The following is a 22,144-nucleotide window of genomic DNA, read 5'->3' as shown; positions in this document are numbered from 1 at the left end:
CTATCTGTGTGTGTACTATACATAATGCAGTATATTGTTAATCTCAGTTAAATTTAGTGTTGCCCATAATAAAAAAGTGACAGCTAAGCAACTCCCCTCCCCCCAAATTATTACATTGATTATGTTAAATGCAGTTTTCGGAAAGACTTTGCTGCTTATTTTAGGGAAATCTTATGTTTTCTTGCAATATTTCTTGTTTGTTTGTTAGTTTGTTGTTGTTTTTTAGGTTGATGGATTTACACAGTGACATCAACGTGCACGGTGTTTCACAAAGTATCATCACTTTTAATTTGTATACCGTCTTTCTGTCTTACAATACTCAAGGCGGTTTACAAGCTGAAGAAACAAAGAATGTACACCTTATAACAATCTAATGCAATACAAAAATGTGATAATAAAACATAGCTTTAAAATAAGCAATCTACATCAAATAAAGTAACATTCAACAATCATTAGAATAGTATAGAATAATAATATCAGCATATAAAAATTAAACAGAAACCCACTCTTAAGCAGAATTCAATAGCTAAATGAAATAAATTCTGCTTCTTGATTAATCATGGGTACATTTTTATTTAAACAAAAATGTTGTAATTAATTAATCTAAACCATTTGCAACTGCCAAGTTATTGTGAACCCTTTGACACAATTCTGTCAGAAACCTCTTTATTAAATAGTCCAAATGCAGGATTCAAGTAGATGTCACAGACAGTGGCGGAGGAACCCTCTCCGGCACCCGGGGCGGGATTCCGAGGGGCAGGGCCAGCGACGCGGACTTATAAAAAATATTGGGGGGGCCCGGGAAAGCTCATGAATAATAAATAAGCTCATGAATATGCAAATAAAGTGGCGCCGCCTCCTCGTGAGCGAATAGGGGAGAGCGTGCTGCGCCTATTAATCAGCTCCAAAGGAAATTGGGTGGAGCTTTTGCTCGGGAGGGAGGGCAGGAGGCATGCAGCCCGCCCCCCCTGTGCATTTTGGGCTGGGGGAGGGGCGGCGATGGCGCTCTGCTGGAGGGGCGCCGGAGATTATTGGGGGGGCGGAGCCCCCCCAAACGAATTTTTGAGGGGGCTCGGGCCCCCTCAAGCCCCATGGAGTCGGCGCCTATGGGCAGGGCGAACTGCCCGGTGGCGTATGCGCGGCATCCATTCAGACTGTGCATGTACGGCATCCTGTCCGTATGGTGTCCATATGGGCTGCCGCTTGCACGGCGTCTGTACGGGCTGCGCATGTACATACTGACTGCGCACACCCTCGGCCGCTCTACAGCTGGGGGGAGGCCGGGGCCATCTTGTCACCTCCCCAAGTGGCACCTGGGGCAGTTCTCCCCCTCCGCCCCCCACTTAGTACGCCCCTGGTCACAGAATCAGTGCAAAATTATCATACTAACCCCACCTTAAGCACTGCAATGTGTCTTTAAAAGCTTTCTTTATTCAGCCTGCTTTTAATACCTGACAGGATATTCCAAAGCCTGTCTGGGAAGCAGTGAGGCATGATGGAGCAGCAGGGTTGCTTCTGTAACCACAGCCCTGTCCCTCATATGGCTCAAGTAAGAAGCTGGAGGGGATAAAGTGCTATCGCAGCTCCAGGCTGGTAGTGGGATCAGCTCTGGCTCCTGGGACAGCTCAGCTTCTTCCCTGTCCTCCAGTGCCCTCTTTGGGGGCTTTCCTTGGGCTGCTACCGGTGGGGATTCCACTGGCACTACTTCCACTTTCCCCAGGGTTCATTTAGTCCAACCCTCTGCAATGCAGGAATCACAGCTAAAGAATCCTTGGCAGATGGCCATGCAACCTTTATTTAAACACCTCCAAGGAAAAGAGCCCTCCACCTTCCAAGGCCATCTATTCCACTGTTGAAAGCTCTTAGCTTCTGGAAGTTCTTCCTACTGTTAACAGGAATATACAGACTTGCCATCACTTCTATGTTACAATGTGCTCCTGCTATGGCCAGTAACTCCAGAGTATAAATGTGGATATTGTAGGTTATAGCATTTCATGTGTGTGTTGTAGGTTCTGTCTACAAAGTGTTATTTAGTTCAGGGATAGCAGATCTTTTTTTTTCTATGAAGAGATGTTGAGCCCTGTGTGGATGAGGGCCATCTGATTGGATATACTAAACAAAGGAGCAAGACTAATGTTTCTGTACACCACACTATTAAGAAGATAAAGAGACTCCTCATGGATCAGATCAAAGGCCAATCTAGTCCAGCATTCTTATCCCTTTGTGGCCAACTGCAGTATCCATCTCCCACCCTCATTCCCCAGCAGTTGTTGTTCAGAGGTACACTGGTAACGTACAGTTATAGTTCTCTCTCTTTTAACAAAGGAGAAAGCAGTAGTAGAAAGTACTGACAAGTACAAATATGCTATTTAGGATAGCTTTCATAGCATGCAAAAACAAGATTGCTTTTCAGTGACTCCTCTTATGAACTTCAAGCTTAGGTGCTAATTAAAATTTTTTTCAGATGCTGCAGACTTTACACAATTGTCAGCAAACAGATAATGTTGGACTCTCAACACTCATATCATCCCTGACTTTGGTGCTTTCTGGCTTGGACTGCTAGAAGTTGGAATTTTATAACTTCTGGAGGGCCACAGGTTCCCCATTCCTAGGCTACACATTAAAAACTAGCTAGGTTTGAGTGCAATTTCCAATAGTATATATGTTTTTAAATTTAAATTTTTAAGAGAGCACAATTTCTATCTACCTTTTACATGAGATGAGTTCTATACTTAAAGTTTTAATGATTAATGGGATTTCAATTGATTATCAAACTATTTTTAAAAACCTTTTCAGATAGAAGGCTAAAAATTGTGTATCCAGGGTGTAGCCATCCCTTAGATTGTTCTAGAGTTAATGATCAATTAATCTCCCACCCGTTTTGGGGTATGGCAGTAAGTTGTTGGCTAACAATCCTCTTTTCAAATATCCTGTCAGCCATGTATGTACTAAGTAACTGAGGCAAACCACTATGTTATATCCTCAATCTCTCATTTGCAATATGAGGATAATACATATGACTTTTAAAGGGCTGTGTGGTAGGACTTACTGAGAAAATGTAGGAACATTTGAACACTATATAAGTGTGAAGTATTTTATTTTTACTTAAAAATGAAAAACAAACAAACCTGCATTTACTGTAAGACATGGAAAGTTTTCTGTTATTGCATACTGTATAGTATATTCTATTACTGTATAGTGTCTATTACTATACTGTACAGGTCTTAACAGTTGGGGATAAACAACTTGGATGCTTGATACAGTACATTACCTTTGTGATGGGTTTTAACTTACTGTTCTTAAGTCTAGCTACCAGCAGAGTCTTCTGAAGATAAGGCAGATTAAAACAAAGTTAAGCAATGCCTCTAAAATATCCTATTAATATTCACTGGATACCTTTAAAACATTTCAACTTGACTGCTCATAGGTGTGGCTTGTTGTAAAAAGTAAAAATGCTCAGCATTGCTATAAACCTGTCACTTCCCTGCTGTCCTGCAAACAAAAGATACTAAAATTTACAAGCAGCATGTGATACAAAAGATAAATTGAGTTGTTACCCAACCTCTGAAATGAAGTGCCCATGCTGTTAGATTACAGATTTCCCATTGTTAATTATAGTCTGGGACAGGGTGTTGCTGTGTCCTCCTGTTGCCGGTTCTTTGTGAGCAACAGATGAACTTGACCTCTTTTCAGTTCTACTCACTGAGAAATGGGCAGTATGTTTTATGCCTCCTCCCTGCCACTGCCCCCACCCTTTTTGTTTACAATTTGTATCACACTGGATGTTCAGATCAATCTGTGATTGAAGGAGTTGTGCTTCAAAACCTATCAGAGCAATTTGGGGTCAGTGACTTTTTAAACAAGCACTTCAGGTTTATCCAGTAGACAACTGGACAATGCAGAGGAGTGGAGTCCTGGAATTTTTCTATGTGATGCACATTCTAATGCACCATGTTGGAGCTCCTGATCTTGCAAGTGTATGTTGTTTCTTACAATGCCACAGCACTTCTCAGTTATTCTATCCAGCTATTCATTTTATTTAACACATTTATGTTCTACCCTTCTTCCAAGGAGCTCGGGGTGGCATATTGAGGATTATTATTATTTACTAATTTATATACACTTAATGCCAAAATAGGTTTCTAAGTGATTTACAGAAATATAAAAACCAAGTTTCACAAACCCACGAAAATATAAATATCCACAATTAAAGTACACAAAATATGTGAGACTGAAGTTCACTGTGGCTCTTCATGTGGTTTCAGCATGAATGTGAATGCAGTCACTATGTTAGCAGCTGCTAATACTAAAATCTGGGATAGAATCCGAAACCATTCTGACATATTCTAGACTAAAGATGGTTTGAAGGGAAGGGTGTTGTTGCTGTGTGGACATGTTTCCTGATGCTGCATCTACCTGTGTGATGCTTGGAAAGCCCTATGGCAGTATATATAAGGCTCTAAGCCTACCACTCTGTGTTTATAGAAGACCAATGTGAAGGAAAAAATGCCTGAGCAAGCATGGCCACATGGACTCATGCTGCTTCCTAGCAGAAGTTCACATGAATGTAGCAGCCTATTTTTTGCCTGCTTTTCTTGCACAAATTGTAACCAGGAAATGGCACCCCTCAGCAGAGTAGCCAACTCAGATACTACTTTTGCCACACTGATGCGACCATAGTGATGTTCTGCATGGTGGAGGGCATCAGAGTGTTAGATATGGCTATGAGCTGGGTGTGTATGTGTTAACATTGTAAAGCAGAAAAATAAAATGTGAAATATGTCTTTTCTATACAGCAGATAGTTCTGTTTAATTTAGAACACAATCCTATATATGTCTGCTCAGAAGTAAGTTCTACTGAATTCAGTGGGGCCTACTCAAATATAAGTGGGCATAAAATTACAGAGTTGGTTCAGTTTAGGCCATGCTCTTTCTCTGTGGGCTTTACTTTAGGCAAACTAGCCACTTTTGTTAAAGCAAGCACTTCTCTAGAGCATCACCTAGTCACTTTATGACAAATGATTGTTGGGCATCATGAGTTTTTCAAAAAAGAAGAAGAAAGGATTAGATAACTGGGGAAGAATAATTGTCGAAAGGCTAAGACAATGGTACCTTGGGTTAAGAACTTAATTCGTTCTGGAGGTCCGTTCTTAACCTGAAACTGTTCTTAACCTGAGGTACCACTTTAGCTAATGGGGTCTCCCGCTGCCACTGGATGATTTCTGTTCTCATCCTGAGGTAAAGTTCTTAGCCGAGGTACTATTTCTGGGTTAGCGGAGTCTGTAACCTGAAGTGTCTGTAACCTGAGGTACCACTGTATGTCAGAATTCCTCTGTGGTACTGCTTGTTCTGACAAATTTGTTATTGACATTGCATTTTGCAAGCGTGCTGCTTAGGGCCAGACTTAATTTCATCTTTGCGTTTAACATGTAGGCTTTTTGCAATGCAAATAGCATCAGCTAGGGGGCTGATAGTTAAATAAATCAGAGCAGATGTGGAAGATGAATGTAACCTCCCCCCCCCGCTACCATTCTGAGAAAAAACACCTGCATCTAAACATCTTAGAAACACTAGGAATACATTGCTGGTTACTCAGCTAGCAAAAATTGAAATATGCTAATATTTAAATGTTTAATGGTAGTCGGTGAAGGATAGAAAATATTATCTTTTACTCTTTTCTCTGTTTACATTTAATCAGCTTGTAAAAAGAGTTTGAAACCAGGATTAAATGTATGCAGGAAATCACTCACTACCAGGAAATCGCATAAAGAAACTAAATGTTTCCAGGAAAACTTGACTTTTAAAGAGCTGAGTTGCCTATTTAATTAATACTGGCAGTTGTGGATATTCAAAACACAAAAAGGTTAACGAAAATGATTTTAATGAGAACATGAACAATTTAAAAGAGCTGTCATGAAGATTCCACTGAGACTAGCTTCTACTTAGGTTGTCTCCAGAAATGGAACATTTGGGCAGAGTGTTATGAGTCAGTTTAGAATGTCTTGTTGAGTCTCTTTTTAGGAGTGTGTTACAATTAGAGGCAGGGGCAGCAATTGCCTATGTTTTCTGTTAGAAAGAAAAAAGATGCAGGCAGTTTCTTGCCAGAATTTCATTAGCTACTGCTTTTCTGAAGTCACTTGGTATAGTCAGATATGTTAAGCAAATACAGCAAATGAAAAACTTGCAAGATATAGATAGCTGTGCATCTCTCAATCTTTCACTTCTAACAAGTGGCTCATCGCCACTTCCTGTCATGTAGTTTGGCTATGCAGGGTGGAGTTGCTGCTGAAAGAAACTGAAGGGGAAATCTGGGGCCTTGGTGTGAGGTACAGATGGCTGTGAAGGTTACACTGTGAATTGTGCACATGTGAAGTGTAGATGTGGTGTATGCGTACAGTACCTCATGGGCTGGTGCTGCTTTTTTGTGCATCATCAGGTAAGTTCAGGGGGGGGTGTCTTTTGTTGAATGTTTTGCGTGGTGCCTTTTTTTAATTAAAAAAGTATATATATTTTTTTCATAAAAATAGAGCCAGACTTGTTAAAAGCAGGATCCACAGTAGTTAACACAGAGGACAATTTTTACTCCTGTGGTTCTTCAGTTACTGCAGCCCTCCCCACAGTCACAGTGTGCTTCTGGGTGGCATTCATTAACTGGATGATAATAAAAAATTTTAGGTAACATCAATGAGGTCATATTGTGTAGTCCCTGACAGTGTTGCTAGTTCATAATGTGTCAAGTATTTTTTTGGTCTCTCATTGTATGCAAGTACAATACATGTGAAACATCTATTTGAATAATAACATGCTGTTGTTCACCACACCCTCTGTTAAATTCTTAACCCTTCCTAATGAGACTGACAGGGCATCGATTTTTGAGGTGGTTACTAAATAGCTTCCTTTTTGTGCTTATGGAGTTGATTGATCATAGTGAGCTGTTGTTGCCCTTAATTATATGAGTTAAATTTTTAAACATAATTATTCTGACTGCAGTTTTTATAAATTGTTGTCTTATTTATGTTCTGTTTGGTAGCTACTTCGGCTTCCATGGGCTGAAAAGCCAGTTAAAAGTTAAATCTAAAGACCTAAATGAAATGAAATTTTCACTTGTTTTTACTTGCGGTTCCTAAGAGCTAAACTGGCTAGCTACTTTTTTCAAATTCCTGATGTTTCTGAGTAAACTTCTTTTTAGAGGCAAGTTTCCTGATAACTTATTATGGAAAGTTAATTACAGCACTCATATTATACAGTGGTTAAGTTTTTGTCATAAAGACATTAGTCATAGATTCTTAAGCTTAGATTTCAGAATAGTATGAAAATATAGTATGTCTCCTCTTAGAGATTATAGAAATCATAGATAAAGCCATTCAAGAAATTAAAATGCTGCCAATGGTTGCTTAGTATTAGATTTTCTGTCCTTAAAAGAAACAGTGTTTACTAATTTTGTGGCTTTACTGCTATAAATGTCTTGCTGACAACAAGAGAAAGAAAGTCTTAGATTACTTACTGTCATATTCAGTTACAAAAATAGTCAGAAAAGTTCCTCAAATCTCTCCCAGAATAGTTTAAATGTTCTATGAAAGTGAACCATATGTCAGTAGTTAGTAAAGTGAAACTTGTTAGTTAATTCGTTAAGATTTAGTACTAAACTGAAGATTAAAGCAATTTCTAAAACATTGATCCATAACAACAAATGGCTATATTTGCATGAGTCCTTTTCATGATGAATCAGTGATTTATTTATTGTCAAAATGTATATATTTCCTTTTTAGAAAACATTCAATGCATCTTAAAACAAGTGCTTATTCTTGTCATTCCAAAACTGAATAATCTGCCATTTGCATGCTGTTAGTATTGCAGAAGTATTGATTTTTCCTGCCTTTCTGTAGTGAACACTAGAAAACTGTGTTTATGTAATCCAGGGGTTATACCTGACAGACTCTGAGCTAGGTCACACCTAAGGAGGCTGGCAGAGGGAACCCTAAACATCTTTTCCCCAACTCCTGCCATAGATCTCTGACTTTACTTCCTTCCTACTTCTTCTCCAAGTTCAGTATTAGTATGAGCTAGCATGTCCTAGTGTTGACTTCTTGGCTCCAACTTGGCTAAATGTAAAACCTATACTTAGACTGGCTCTGTTTGCTATGAGCAATACACCTTAAGTTTCTTTTATCCCTTCAACCAGCAATCTTTGATAGGAGAGGCTCAGAACTTACAGGGTTAAGAGTTCTGAGTGATGACGCCTCACATTCTGAGGGCGGGCATAGAACACGGAAAGGGAGTGGTTTCTCTGTGTGCTTTCAGTGTGCGTGTTAGCTTCGTGGAGAAAGGAGCAACATGGGCGAACTCTCGCCAGGAGATTTATAGATGTTGTGTTTTGCTAAGGAATAAAGACTTTAAGATAAGGAGACTGCTAAGTGTCAGCCTGAGTTACTGCCACCGCACGAAGAACGTTCAAGCTTCTGTTCCGCTGTGTTTTACGCTCTGCTGCGTCAAAGGTCCCGGGGGGGAAGACCAGAGCTGCGCAAGAGGAAGTGTGCCGGACCCCCCCCGGTCTAAATTGACCCGAACAGGTTATGGAGGTCAGCAATAAAGATAAGCAACGTTCGTGCGTGTGAGGAGGCTGCAGCCGGAGGCCAGCTGATGAGACGCTGGGAAGTGAAACTGCAGGCAGAATCGGCTGAGGAGCAGCCAAAGGCCAGCTAAGGAGTAACTGGAGCCAGCCGGGAGGAGCTGAGATCTGCCGGACCGGGAGGTACCTGTAAGTAAGCTGGGCCCCCGGGGGAGAGATGGCAGACAGCCATGAATCGCGTGCAGTCCCTTTTGAAGAGGCAGACGGGAAGGAGCCCTGGGTCGGTTGGCAGGCACTGAAGAGAGTGGGAGCCACACCAGAGGGGGCTAGACGCCAGCCTGAGGGACGCCCAGAGGGGGCCAGATGCTGCACAGGGGCTGAGGAATGCCCAGAAGGCCCAGAGGGGGCTGGGACTGTGTTGGAGGGCTGCCGGAATGCCCCAATACGTGAGCTGCATGCTGCAGAGCAGCTGAGAGAAGAGAGGAGCTTTGCACCTGAGAGTGGGGTTGCAAGCCATTCCAAGGGTCTTGAGAGTGCCCAGGCTGTTTGGCAGAAGCTGGAGGGGGTTTGCAGAGAAACCACAGCAGAAGCCAAAAGCCATTTTCCCAACAGCAGAAAAGCCTCAAGGAGAGCTGCTGGCAAGAGTGGGGGGGCACTGACGTCCAAAGGCAAGTTTGAAAAGTTTTCCATTCGTTGCTGTTTTGTTTGCGGTTCTCCGGAGCACCTGCGCCGAAGCTGTCCACAGCGAGACAAAGGGCAGGAAAGTCCCAAGGACATTTCCCATGGGAACCAGCCGGGTTTCCATGGCAACAGAGGGAGCAGGCGTGAGAAAGCTTATCAGCTGACTGCTTCGATGGCGGTTTTGGACAGCAACAACACCTGCAGCGAACGCCCCAAGGTCGGGGGCAGCAGGAAGTCAGTTGCAAAGGCAACAAAGAAGGACAACTCCGGAGGGGGGAGAGTGCTACGTTGGGTTGTTGACTCGGCTGCGAATGCCCATCTGGTCACAGCGCCACCTGATGGACAAATGTGGAACTGCAAGGCTGTTTCAACTGAGAAAACAGTTAGATTTGCTACAGGTTCACAGGGACGTGCAACCCATGTTTCTAATATGTTTGTCTCTTTTTTACAGGCTGAATTGAAGGTTTATGTTCTCCCTGAGATAAAACATTGCTTGCTGTCTGTACCGTGCCTTTTACAGGAGGGATATTCTGTGAGTTTTGAAAACAATGTTTGCACAATTTCAAGAGGTGGAGAGCAACTGGTACGTGTTGAGAAAAATCAGAACAACCTCTTTGTTCTGGAATCACCTCTCGAGGGTGAGGGGAATACAGGGAAAGCCACTGATCACACTCATGTGTCGTGTGCTTGCGTGTGGCACAAGAGGATGTCACATGGGTCCTGTGAGGACGTCCAGATGTTATCAGAGTGCACCAAAGGTTGCAAGGTAAAAGAATGTGGTAAACCTTTGAATTGCAAGGCTTGCAGAAAAGCCAGAAACAAGGGATTTAGTGATCCCAGGGTAGAGAGAGTAACCACAAGGCCTTTTGAGCTTGTGCATGCAGACCTTTTAGGTATGCCACAGCCAAGTCTGGGCAAGGCCAAGTGGCTGATGGTGCTGACAGATGATTTTACTAGGAACTCCTGGGCTTTTTCTCTGAAAGCTAAGGAGGAAGCAGCGCAACTGATCAAAGATTGGGTTGCAGAGGTGGAACTAAGGTTCTCCACCAAGGTGCAAGGGTTCAAATGTGACCGAGGTTCAGAGGTCACTGGGTCTGCTCTAAAGGGTTTCTTTCGCCAGAGGGGGATACGTCACAAGGTGACTTCTCCTCAGAAGAATGGCGTGGCAGAGCTGAGGAGTAAAGCTCTGGTTCGAGCATCCGAGATTCTACTGGATGACTCTGGTTTGCCTCACAGTTTTTGGGGGGAGGCGGTAAAAACGGCCAATTTCACGATGAACAGGTGCTACAATGCAGTGGTAGGTGACACCCCATATTTCTTGCTCAACGGACAGAAGCCACAGGTGCATTTCTTCCGTTCGTTTGGTTGCAGAGCCATGGTGCCTGTACCAAAATGGTTGCAGCAAGAAGGTGGTCCAAAGTACCAGGAAATGATCTTCTGTGGATATGAGCCTGCGACAAAAGGGTGGAGATTCGCATATCCAGAAGGTGATCAGACCAAGCTTCTGGTCAGTAAACAGGCTGAGTTCTTTGAGCAGGATGGTTGGGCAAGGCGCAAAGTGCGCTCTGACACTGTCTCAGATTGTCTGTCTGACTCTGAGGAGGAAAGAGAGCCAGAGCCTGAACCTGCTGGTGGAGACCAGGTCCCTGAACAGAGTAGGGCATCTCCACAGGTTGTTAAGGGAGTGTCCAAGAGTGAGCCCTCATCTCCTGTGCGCATAATGGAGAAAGCTCACAGACGTGTCAAGTCAGAGGGGGAGTCTTCTGATGAGGAAGACGCACACGCTGGCCCCAGTGGGTCAAGAGGAGCACCCCAGTTTGTGCCCAGGCGGTCTTCGCGGGCTACAAAGGGAATTCCACCTGAGAGGTTTCAGGTCACAAATGCGTGGGTTGGTTTCGCACAGTGCGAACCTGAGGTTCGTGAGGTTCAACAGGTGCCTAACAACGATGCCAGGAAGGGGCGGAAGGCAATGGGGAAGGTGTTGAACACTCAGAAGTCCTCTCAGAACGTGATTCGAGAGGGGGTGATAGGAGAGGCTCAGAACTTACAGGGTTAAGAGTTCTGAGTGATGACGCCTCACATTCTGAGGGCGGGCATAGAACACGGAAAGGGAGTGGTTTCTCTGTGTGCTTTCAGTGTGCGTGTTAGCTTCGTGGAGAAAGGAGCAACATGGGCGAACTCTCGCCAGGAGATTTATAGATGTTGTGTTTTGCTAAGGAATAAAGACTTTAAGATAAGGAGACTGCTAAGTGTCAGCCTGAGTTACTGCCACCGCACGAAGAACGTTCAAGCTTCTGTTCCGCTGTGTTTTACGCTCTGCTGCGTCAAAGGTCCCGGGGGGGAAGACCAGAGCTGCGCAAGAGGAAGTGTGCCGGACCCCCCCGGTCTAAATTGACCCGAACAATCTTACCATACTATTACTTTCTGCACACTACTGCAATATAGTTACCAAACTCCAACAGGTCATGGGCTTAGTACCAGTTTTTCTGTTGGTACAGAAAGATTTTAAATGAAAAATAATGGTTCAAGCAGGCATTAATGAGTGTGCTCTATATTCCAACCGCATGATACCCTTGGTTTTTTTTGTGTTTTTTTTTGACAGTGATCTAATATTTTATTTAGGATTTTCTTGTTTTACAGAAGTGTAATGCCTCGTATTTTTTCCCCCCCATGTAACATTTTTACAAATCCGTTTCATTTGTTGAGGCATTAGGGGGAGAAGAAAAAAAGAAAAAAAAGGAAAAAGAAAGGGGGTGGAGGGAGGGAAGATGGATGGGGGTGGGGTCAGGTGGTGGTGTTTCTATTATGCTTAATGTATGTAGAGTTTGGTGTCAGCGTTGTTTGTGTTGTTCACTTGTGTTCCTTTGGTGGTGAGAGAGTTTGGGGTTGGCCTAGGGTGTGATTGTTTGTTTGTGATTGGCTGTGGTGATCTTTGTTTTCGTGTGTGAGTGGGGTGGGTGGGTGTTTTGGATCAGGTTAGCCATATTGATCTGTATGCTGTTGGTGGATTATTGTCATTGTCTTGTTGGGCTGTGTATGTGATAAAGGGGAGCCATACCGGGGTGAAGGTGTCTTCTTCTGTTTGTCCCCGTGTCAGTTTCAGTTTATTAGTTAATTTTTCTAGTAGGGCTGTTTCCCATACTATTTGGTACCATTGGTCCATGCTTACTCCTGACAGGTCTCTCCAGTGTCTGGTTATGGTGTTTCTGGCTGCTGAAAGTAGGTGAGTTATGAGTTCTTTGTGGTGTAAATGGGCGTTGTTGTCTTGGAAGATGTTTAGTAGGGCCAATTCTGGGGTGATATCTAATACTTGTTTAGTTATTTTACATATTTGTCGTATGGCTGTTGCCCAGAATAGTTGGATTTTGGGACACTCCCACCACATGTGGAGGTATGTGCCTGTGGAGGTGCACCCTCTCCAGCATTTTGGTGAGGTTCCTGGGCGTATTAGCGCTAGTTTCCTTGGTGTTAGGTACCACCTGTAGGTGAGTTTCAGTGTGAGTTCTTTTCTTTTCGTTGAAATGGATTTAAAGGGAGGTTTAGACCACATTCTGGTCCATTGCGTGGGGTTAATCTCATAGCCTATGTCATTCTCCCATTGTTTTTTGATTGCGTCTAGGGGGGTTGTGGGATTTTGGAGTAGTATTTTGTATATTGCGGATACCGTCCCTTTACTGTTTCCCTTTGTTGTTAGGAGGAGGTTTTCGAAGGTTGTCAGGGGCCTAGTTGCTGCTAATTTTACTGTTGGGTTGTTTAAGAGGGCATGTAGTTGGTGTTGTGTTAACCAGGGCATTTGGGTGTCTTCTAGTTTGTCTTGTATTTCTTGTGTTGACAAAGGTTTGTTATTTTTATAAAAGTCTATTAGGCGATATAAGCCTTTGGTTCGCCAGGTTTTTATCTGGAGGTTTTGTGCTGCATGGTGGAATAATGGGTGGTACGCCAGTGGGATTAGTGGGGATGGGGTTGGGGATAGTTTGCCTATTTGTGTTTTCCATGCTTTGAGCATGGTCTGTGTGTACCTGTTGAGTGTTGTGGGAATTTTCTTTAGTTTGTTTGGGAGGAGTGGGTATGCTGTGGTGCAGGTATTTTCAATTGTGTCCCTCTCTAGGTGTACCCATTGTTTTGTCTCATCTTTGAGTATATATGGGATTATATGTCGTATTTGGTTGGCAATGTAATATGCTTCTATGTTGGGGATTCCCCATCCTCCTTCTGAGGTGGGGAGGTGCAGGTATTTGGGGCCGCAAGATACCCTTGTATTCCAGGAGGTTCATGGCAGAGTGGAGGCTATACTGCCACTGTAGAAATGGGATCAACAGCCTATTGTTCAGGTGACCAGCTATTATATTATATTTAGATCAAACATTATATCAAAATAACTTTATATGAAGTGTTTATTATTTCAGTGTGTGTGAATAAATCACATGTTTTTGTAATTTTTTTCATAATTCCTGCCTGATAAATACTGCTCATTACAGAGCCACTAAATTTTCTTATCAAATCAAAGATCAACAAGGGTAGTAATGTCTTGCTGCATAAGAGTTACTCTTCTTACCAGTTATCTTAACAGGAGATGAGAAAGAGATATCTAATTATATTAAAGAGTGGGGCTTTAGTTACAGGAATTAAAATGAGACATTGGAAAAGGAAGTCTAGGTTAAAGCTACTGGTGAAAGAGGATTTATGCATAACACTCAGAGAGGAAATGCAAACCTCTGTCATAAAGACAGTTGAGTTTCTTGTGATGTAGACTGAATTATAGAATGGTAAATAGGCTCAAAGCAGAAGACTCTTCCCTTCCACTCTTTCACTAAGCTAATCACAGGGTAAATGATATTACCTGTCCTCCAGTCATGCAAGTTCACTCACCTATACATCTCTTGTCATAAAAGACTCTTGAATACGCCATAAGACTTACCAAATGTGTTTTGGCATGATATTTCAGGGACCAGAGCCCACTTTATCAGATGCATGGAGTGTTATCCTCAGTTGGCAGGTGTTGAAACTGTATAGTATTATTGTTTAAGGGGAATGGTTTGGCAGTGATACAGGGAAAGGTCTAAGGGGATATCTTTTTATGTATCTCCCACTGAATATTATGAAAAGTGAAAGCAAGTGGGTTTTCTACTCCTTCCTTTTCTCTATAGTCTGTAGAAATAGAATTCTGTTTGCTGTAAGCACAGTTTGTGAGACAGAGCAAGAACTGTGTTAAAGAAGTAAAGTTTCCAAGAACCATCACTCCTGTTAAGAAAACCTTGCCTCTTGCAAGAGCGGCTGTATGTACATATGGATAGAAAAAACCAACAAATGGTAAAAAGTGGGGTCAAAGGGCCATAAAATAAGTATTCGGTATGAGAGCTGATGTATATATGTAAACTAGCACTGAAATAATTAGCACTGCCTGAAAGCAAGCTAGTTATTTTGATGTATCCTTCTGCACAGATGTGCATTAGAATATTTGTGCACATCTGTGTGTCTCTATTCAACAAAGCGCAAAACAACAACAGCAGAATATCCCAGTTCTTAGTCTTGTGATATTTTGAGGCCCTTACTCTGTTCTATGGCAGCAACAAAGGTAACAGGAGACTTTGTTCCCTACTGCCATGGCAAGCTTGCCAACATGAACAAAAAGCAACTGGGGCCTCCTAAAGCATAAAGACAAGACAATAGTTTGGCACCAGCTTCCTGGCACAATGTGCTGCATAAAATTATACACTGAAATTAAGCATACGTTCAGCTACAATGCCACATTTGTTGAAAGTAACAATGTTTGGATGTAGATGCCAAAGTCCACCTCGAACGAAAAGCTGACATGAAGTCATCCTCAGTTTCACAGTGGAACTGAATATATCACTTGTAATACATCAAAACACATCCACTGAATTGACAGGCCAGAGCAATCTGCTCCAATCCCTGCTTCTGTTCGTTCTTTTTTAACTCTCTATTTTCACAGGTTATAATTATCCACAGTTATATAGTTAACTAAATTGGTGTATTTGGTATAAAGTTTGGTACTGTTTAGAACACAAGCTCAACGGACTTCACACCTGTGGTTCTCATTCAGCTATTTGAGATCCAGTGTAAATTGGATATAAAACTGTCAGGAATAGATTAACCTTCTTATCATTTGCAAGGTTACTTAAAGAACTATTAATGTGTCTTTCCCTGCAATAGGTAGCAAAATGAAGCCTATTAAAAAGAGTTTTCTGAAATAAGCCACAGCAGTTGAAGTGATCTCCTGTTACACAACTTGATGCCAGTTTTCTTTGTAGAATTGTAAGCAGGCTGAACCTTGGTGCAAGATTTAAAAATGTCCTGCCTTTTATTATTAATGTCTTACTCAGGTTTCTGCTTTGAAATAAAAATCACAGATGCCAAATGGGAAATTTGATTACTTGATACAATAGCCTAGGATTAGTGGTTCTTTCAAAAATAGACTAATCTCATGGGTTTACTTACCTGCCACAGCAATCTAATAAGTAGGCTGTGATTTTCCGTTTGGAAAACATCTTTTCTACCAATATTTCACTTGGTAGGGCAGAGTTATACTTCTCCTTTTAATGACAAATGAAGTAAAGAAAAAAATAAACGGAATTAATATTCTAAAATTAACAAATTTTAGTGGACAACAGTGGTATTGTTTGTGAATGGATAAGATGCCACACATAAATATATGTGTGTTTTCATTCTGCAAGTGACTTGTTTGTTTTTTGCCATTTTGAAATGACCAATTAAAATGTGATTTGCATTAAATGTGCCTAATCTTTTAGTGAAAAGGTATAGTTGTATAAGATGCCCAGTGCAAGAATATCTGCTCACCTGGGGCTCCAGTAGGGTGGCACTTCTCACACTCTGCTGGTCCTGGGAGGCAGCCATCTCCCAACCCAACTATGGGAGCGGATGGTCACCTAGTGCCACCCACCTCCAACCACGCTGGGGCCTCCATTTTGAGCAGGCCTTGCCCACAAAGCCAATCAGGGCAGGGGCATGTTTTTGTCTAATCTTTTAGCAAAAAGGTATGTCCAGTGTGAGAATGCATTGTGTGTAAGTTGGTATGCCATTAAATTTTGGATATATTAAAAGGTTAATTTGTTCAATCAATAATAACAGGTTGAATTTACTTTTTAATTTATTTAGTTAGAGCAGTGGTTCTCAACCTTGTTTCTCAGGGCTACGCTTTTGGTAGCTCTTTCCAGGTTCTCCAGAGATGTGTGGAAAAGAATTACATGGAAATGTACAAATATAAGAGGCGCTTTTGACTTTGTGTTATTGAGGTTGGAGGATGCATATGTGGAAGTGTATGCATGCAAGAGATGCAGGGCAATGTGATTAAAAAAGTGAGAAGAGTGAATTAGTGAATAGCTTCCACCCATCTTCAAACACAGCAGGGGTTACCCTGACCCCCATCCTGTAATGTCATTGCAGGTTTGCCATTTGATTTGCATACATACTTTATTATTATTTCTAAGCCCCAAACTCAACTTTTCTAGAATGTCCCCTGTGCTTTCACCTTTTCCAGTCTTATACATGAAATGGTATCTTTTAAGGACAGGCAACAGTTAACATTTTCATGAAAGAGAGAGCTTTCTAGTCTACACTATAGACTATCTTCTGCATATCTTTTCTACCAGGAAATGTTTAAGTTGCCAGTTGTGACAGCTTGATAAGTTGTATACAAATGTACCTGTGCCTGGAGTTGTCTCTTTGAAAGAAACAAACCTCAAAGAAGCTGTGCTTATCAGTGAGGATTTCAGTTTTTTAAAAAAACCACTTCTGTATAGCCTTTCAAAAGTATTCAGGGCTAAATGTTTTTGATGTAGAATGTTTGTTTCTGGTGCTGGAGTTTCAGGTTATGCTGGAGAAACCCTGTATTAGCTATCGGTGCACAGTACAAAGTTGGCCTTCCCCATTTATGTGTAGGTATCTTTGGGACTGTTGTGTTGGTGACGTTGTGTGAGTTGATTTCATGCCCATTCCCGGCAGCAGTGCTTCAGTTAGCATTAACCAAATGCTCTGCTGGCTGGTTGGCATTTACTCAAAGAGAGTAAGGTGCCAGGGGGCTGCGACTATGCATTCATTCAGCATCTGTTGAAAAAAACAAAGGTTGTTACATGGTCACCCTGAAACTTCAGGTGTCTAGACTGCTGGTGGTAGTATGTAGTCCAACTCTTATATGATACTGTGGCCATGTAAACACTTGAAAAATGTTTTAGTTGTATTATAATGTTATAAGTTGAAAAAGAAACATGTAAGAAGAATTTTGTTTGCTGGTTTTCTGCTAAGATATGAGCCCTTCTTTTTCTTTTTTTTTTTAATAGAAGAAACGCAAGCAGAGCGCCCAGAGCGAAGATGTAATCAGTGTCTGCAGCTTTGACTCAAGTGTGAGTAATTGTTTTCTGAAATGTAATGGGCCCAGTGTGGTTTGCTAGAGTGGGAATAACATTGACCATTTGGGGGCCAAACTGTTTGTTCCTGTCATAAAAATACCTTCTGCTCTGCATGTTGAAATATTGCTGACAAACTTAAAACTTTCTATTTTTGAAGCATGTGTAATTCAAGGAAACAAGTTCTATGTCCAGGAAGATAGTGCAAGTGGAATAGTCAAAACAAAAAAATTTTTCCCTTCCAGTAGCACCTTAAAGACCAACTAAGTTAGTTCTTGGTATGAGCTTTCGTGTGCATGCACACTTCTTCAGATTCAGTATCTGAAGAAGTGTGCATGCACACGAAAGCTCATACCAAGAACTAACTTAGTTGGTCTTTAAGGTGCTACTGGAAGGAAAAAAAATTTTTGTTTTGACTATGGCAGACCAACACGGCTACCTATCTGTAACTGGAACAAGTGGAATAGAACATTGTTGCATGAACTCCTGCTTATAAATTAATATTACAGCTTAAATTTCTGCATGCAACCCCAAAACATTAAGCCATGCAGAAATATATTCCTGTGCTTGATTTGATTGCTGTGACTTTACTTGATTATGAGTTATACTGGTGTTGTAAAATGCACTTGGAAGCTAATTCCATCCTAATACCTTTCTTGAATCCCTAATGAAGACTTATATTAAAAGTGGCACTTTTAATAATATGGACTGATTCAGACATAATACATCCAGTGGTCATGTTCACATGTTCATGTTAAACCACCAAGCTGCATTGCCAGCTGAAAATACAATTGTTTGCACATGTACCGTATTTTTTGCACCATAACACTCACTTTTTTCCACCTAGAAAGTAAGGGGAAATGTCTGTGCGTGTTATGGAGGAAATGCCTACGGGTGGCATGCCTACGGATTTTCCTCCTCTAAAAACTACGTGCGTGTTATGGTCGGGTGCGTGTTATAGAGCGAAAAATACGGTATTTGTTGAATAGAAAGTGCCTTTTTATTTGATTTTGTTTCAATTGTTGTTAATTGATTGCTGTGTGTGTGTTGGTTTTTATATGCCTCGTGATTTGAATTCAGTGAAATTGCTCTTAATGTTTTAAATTTATTTCACTATTACCCTATTTAAGGATTGTGTGTTGATGAAGGGCAGATTAACAATGTTCTCAAATGTATAAACAATAAACTTAAACCATGGTTAAGAATGATGTATATGAGCTGGAATAAACCTGCATGAGCCTTGGATGTGCACACTCTGCCTTCCCTTCTTCTACCCAGACGGGATGAGGACCTCAGCAGTATTTACTTTCAGGTGCCTTTTAAATATCGCTGGGCATAGCATCCAAACTCAGTAGAGGCAGACTGGGATAGTGAGGGATTTGGAAACCAAGTCTTACAATGAATACTTGAAAAGCTGGGCGTGTTTAGCTTGGAGAAGAGTAAAGGAAGACATGGTAGCAATCTTCAAATACCTGAAGGGCTGTCAGACAGAAGATGGAGCAAACTTGTTCCTTATTTCTCAAGAGGGCAGGACCAGAACCTGTGGGTGGAAATTACAGTGAAGCAGATTTCAGCTGAATGTTAGGATAAATATTTTGAATGTAAAATCTGTTCGGCAGTGGAACATGATGGCTTTGGGTGAGGGGTAGCCTCTCTTTCACTGGAAACATTTACTTGACAAACCACCTATCAGGAATGCATTTTCTTATGAGCAGGAGGTGGACTGGATCACCACCAAGATGCCTTTCATTACTTATCATTACACTTAATGCAATAAGGGTGCTTCCAAAGCAGTATTACTGCTCTAAAAAAAATGTGCCTTCCTTCCTCTGATGCCTACCTGCTTTGGTTGAAAATTGAACATGTTCCATATATTTTCCAGCAGCAAGATGCAGACCTTTTGTTCCAGCAGAATCTGTAAACCACTGTGACCTTTTAATCTTCTTCCTGCTGTGTGTGCTTGTTTTAATTGAAGCCAACTCCAGGTTAATGGAGACCCTAAGCAAAGTGTCCTTGGGAGGGGTCTACTCCTTTTGTCAGTGGTCCTTGGTCAGCTCGCCTGACTGCAGTGGCAGCGCTCAGAGCAATGCTGGGTGATTATGCCTTTCAGATTTCCCAAGTGATGGTAGGTCTGGTGGCATTTTGAGAAATTACAGCTACTGCTCAGAGTGCCAAGCCAGAACAAAATCAAATTTAAGAAAAGCCCAGATCAGACCATGCTCGTTAGGGCTGATAGTGCTGTAGTCCAGAACATATGGATGGCACCAAACTGGGGAAGGCTGCTATAAAGGATCATAATGTTTCTATCTTTGGGGGGGCCACCAGGGGCGCATTGGAAGATGGCCGACAATACCATCTCTCCGGCTCACACGGGGTAATTAAGAGGCTGATATGGGAGTATGCAGCCTCCCTTGTTTACCCCAGGGAATGGGGAAACACTGCCTTGCCTGCGGTTGAGTTCGAGTTCGAAAGAAGGGGGTGAAGGCACTAGGCACACAGCCCCCATGGGAGCCGGCTCTCCCAGACGCTGTCTCTGATCGCGCGAACTGGCTGCAGGAGCTCGAATTAAACAATTAGAGAAGAAGCAAATGCACATATTTCAAGTGAAGAACGGGAGTTAAGACTGCTAATTGAAGTGACCTCTGTGAAGTAAGAGCGACGGGTTGGATTTAACAGGAATTCATCATGAAGAAGAACATCAAAGGGCTGGTATGTCGGAACGGGACTGGATGGGGGGGGGACTTTTTCCTTTTCTTCTATGTGATTACCCAAGAACCCCTCCCCAAAAAGAACCATCGCATAACTGACCTAAGCGGGACGATTAAAAACTGTGTGGAAATGAATTATCAACCAAAAGTTTGGCGTATGGAGATCCGGAAAAGAATAAGGGCTTTTGGAATGGCACAGCAATAAAAAGGGAGTTGCCATGTTGGCAGGTTCTGTCGAAAGACTGATGACTGAGGAAGCTATGGATCTGTTTTTATATTGGATTTCTTGCAGAACCTCCTCAGAAGACTGAGAAAGGGAGTGACAGACCTGTGAAGATTAACGAGTAGACGGCAAGAGTGTGTTTATTTATGGAAGTGATGAAAAGCGGCAGCCATCTGAATATGACCCTTGGATGAATGGAAAAACCCACACAGGACTACAATTGGTTTCAACTCGCTTGTGGAGACTATCAGAGGTCACAAAGAAAAAGGAAAAATATATGAAAACAACAAGAAGAGATGTGGAAAACAACAAGGAAGGATTGGATAGAATTGTGAACATCATTTGGACAGATTTGTGGACATCAAAGCAGCAGCAACAAGATGATTGGATCCCTTTCAGAACTTGAAATATGGGTACCCCCAACAAAAATTTAAAATTTGGCTTTGTAATTTGGAATTAATGTGATTTGATTGGTCTGTTAATAAAAAATATTTTTTTAAAAAACCAAAACATAATGTTTCTATCTTTAGTCTTTGTATATGTATGTACGTAATTTATTCTCTAATTAAAAAACAAACTTCTGTATTGGTGCATCCATCATGTGTGATGCATTCAGAGACCTTAGTATGGTTCCCTTGAAACAGCCTTTTGAATACTTAAGATTTAATTTAACTGTTTTTAATCTTATCATTAAACACATTCATTAGTAAGTGTATACCCATCTTATATATAATACGTATACAAATTTATAAGCCACACTTTGCAGCATAATAAATGTGTGTTCTCTTTTTGTAATGCACACTTCCCAGATGTCACTGAATACATGACCAGGAGATGAGGACACTTCAGTTTAATCCTTTCATAAACATAATGCCATTTTAATAAGAGAAACTCAGCTGCCCTGTTTCCAGTAACACTGCTGTGTCCGCCATAGTGAGATTAATGATGGGCTAATTAAAGAACTGAGAAATTGATCATTAATGCTTGTCGCATTTTCTCCTCCATACCTACCTCTTCATGTTCGGCACATATGCTAGAAAAACTTGTATGTGCACGTGTGTGTGGAAAGGGTTGTCAGTTGTCACTTGCTTCAACAATTTTAGCTTTTTGTTGTTAGCATCTGTTTGATGCTGATAACAGCACTTCCCTGTCAGCTCTCTACAGCGGTCTGTACCGCTCAGAACATAATTCCTAGATGGCAAGTGGATGTGTAGTTCATAGCAACTGTTTTCAGTAATTAAACAGTTAACTGAAATGTGTTTGAATTGTTTTGTATTATAATGGCTACATAGATCCTAAAACATGTTAGGTCAGTGGTAACATTACTGGTTGTTTCTGTGCAGCTAAATTGGGAAGGAACCAGCACATGTGAGGAAAGTGGGGGAGGACATGTATGAACATAAAGCCTGTCTACACAGCACTGGTGGGACCAGAAGACAACTATTATAACTCTGCAAAATGTGATGTTTTGGTTCAGACCACTATCCTGTTAAGCTAAAATAATTTGGTTCCATGTTCTTCAATGGAACAAAATTTTCTTAATTCTGCAATCCTTACGTCACTTATTAAGAAGTAAGTC

The 22,144-nt window shown here is 41.6% G+C and overlaps 1 protein-coding gene across 6 annotated transcripts in view; it reads left to right on the top strand.

Moving 5' to 3' along the window:
* Nucleotides 1–22,144, top strand: part of ARHGEF3 (Rho guanine nucleotide exchange factor 3) — a 108,653-nt gene that overhangs the window by 30,857 nt on the left and 55,652 nt on the right. For 5 of the 6 annotated variants that reach the window (XM_053377876.1, XM_053377874.1, XM_053377873.1 and 2 more), the window contains one exon: nucleotides 17,569–17,631. In XM_053377876.1, the coding sequence (XP_053233851.1) occupies nucleotides 17,569–17,631 (63 nt within the window). Of the gene's footprint in view, nucleotides 1–6,388; nucleotides 6,437–17,568; nucleotides 17,632–22,144 lie in introns of those variants that run through there. The other variant, XM_053377878.1, reaches the window with a different exon arrangement.

Source organism: Podarcis raffonei, chromosome 2, assembly GCF_027172205.1.
Source record: "Podarcis raffonei isolate rPodRaf1 chromosome 2, rPodRaf1.pri, whole genome shotgun sequence".
In the NCBI taxonomy this organism is placed as follows: domain Eukaryota; kingdom Metazoa; phylum Chordata; class Lepidosauria; order Squamata; family Lacertidae; genus Podarcis; species Podarcis raffonei.
The sequence above is the reverse complement of the archived record's forward strand: the minus strand, read 5'-3'. Positions and strand labels throughout refer to the sequence as shown.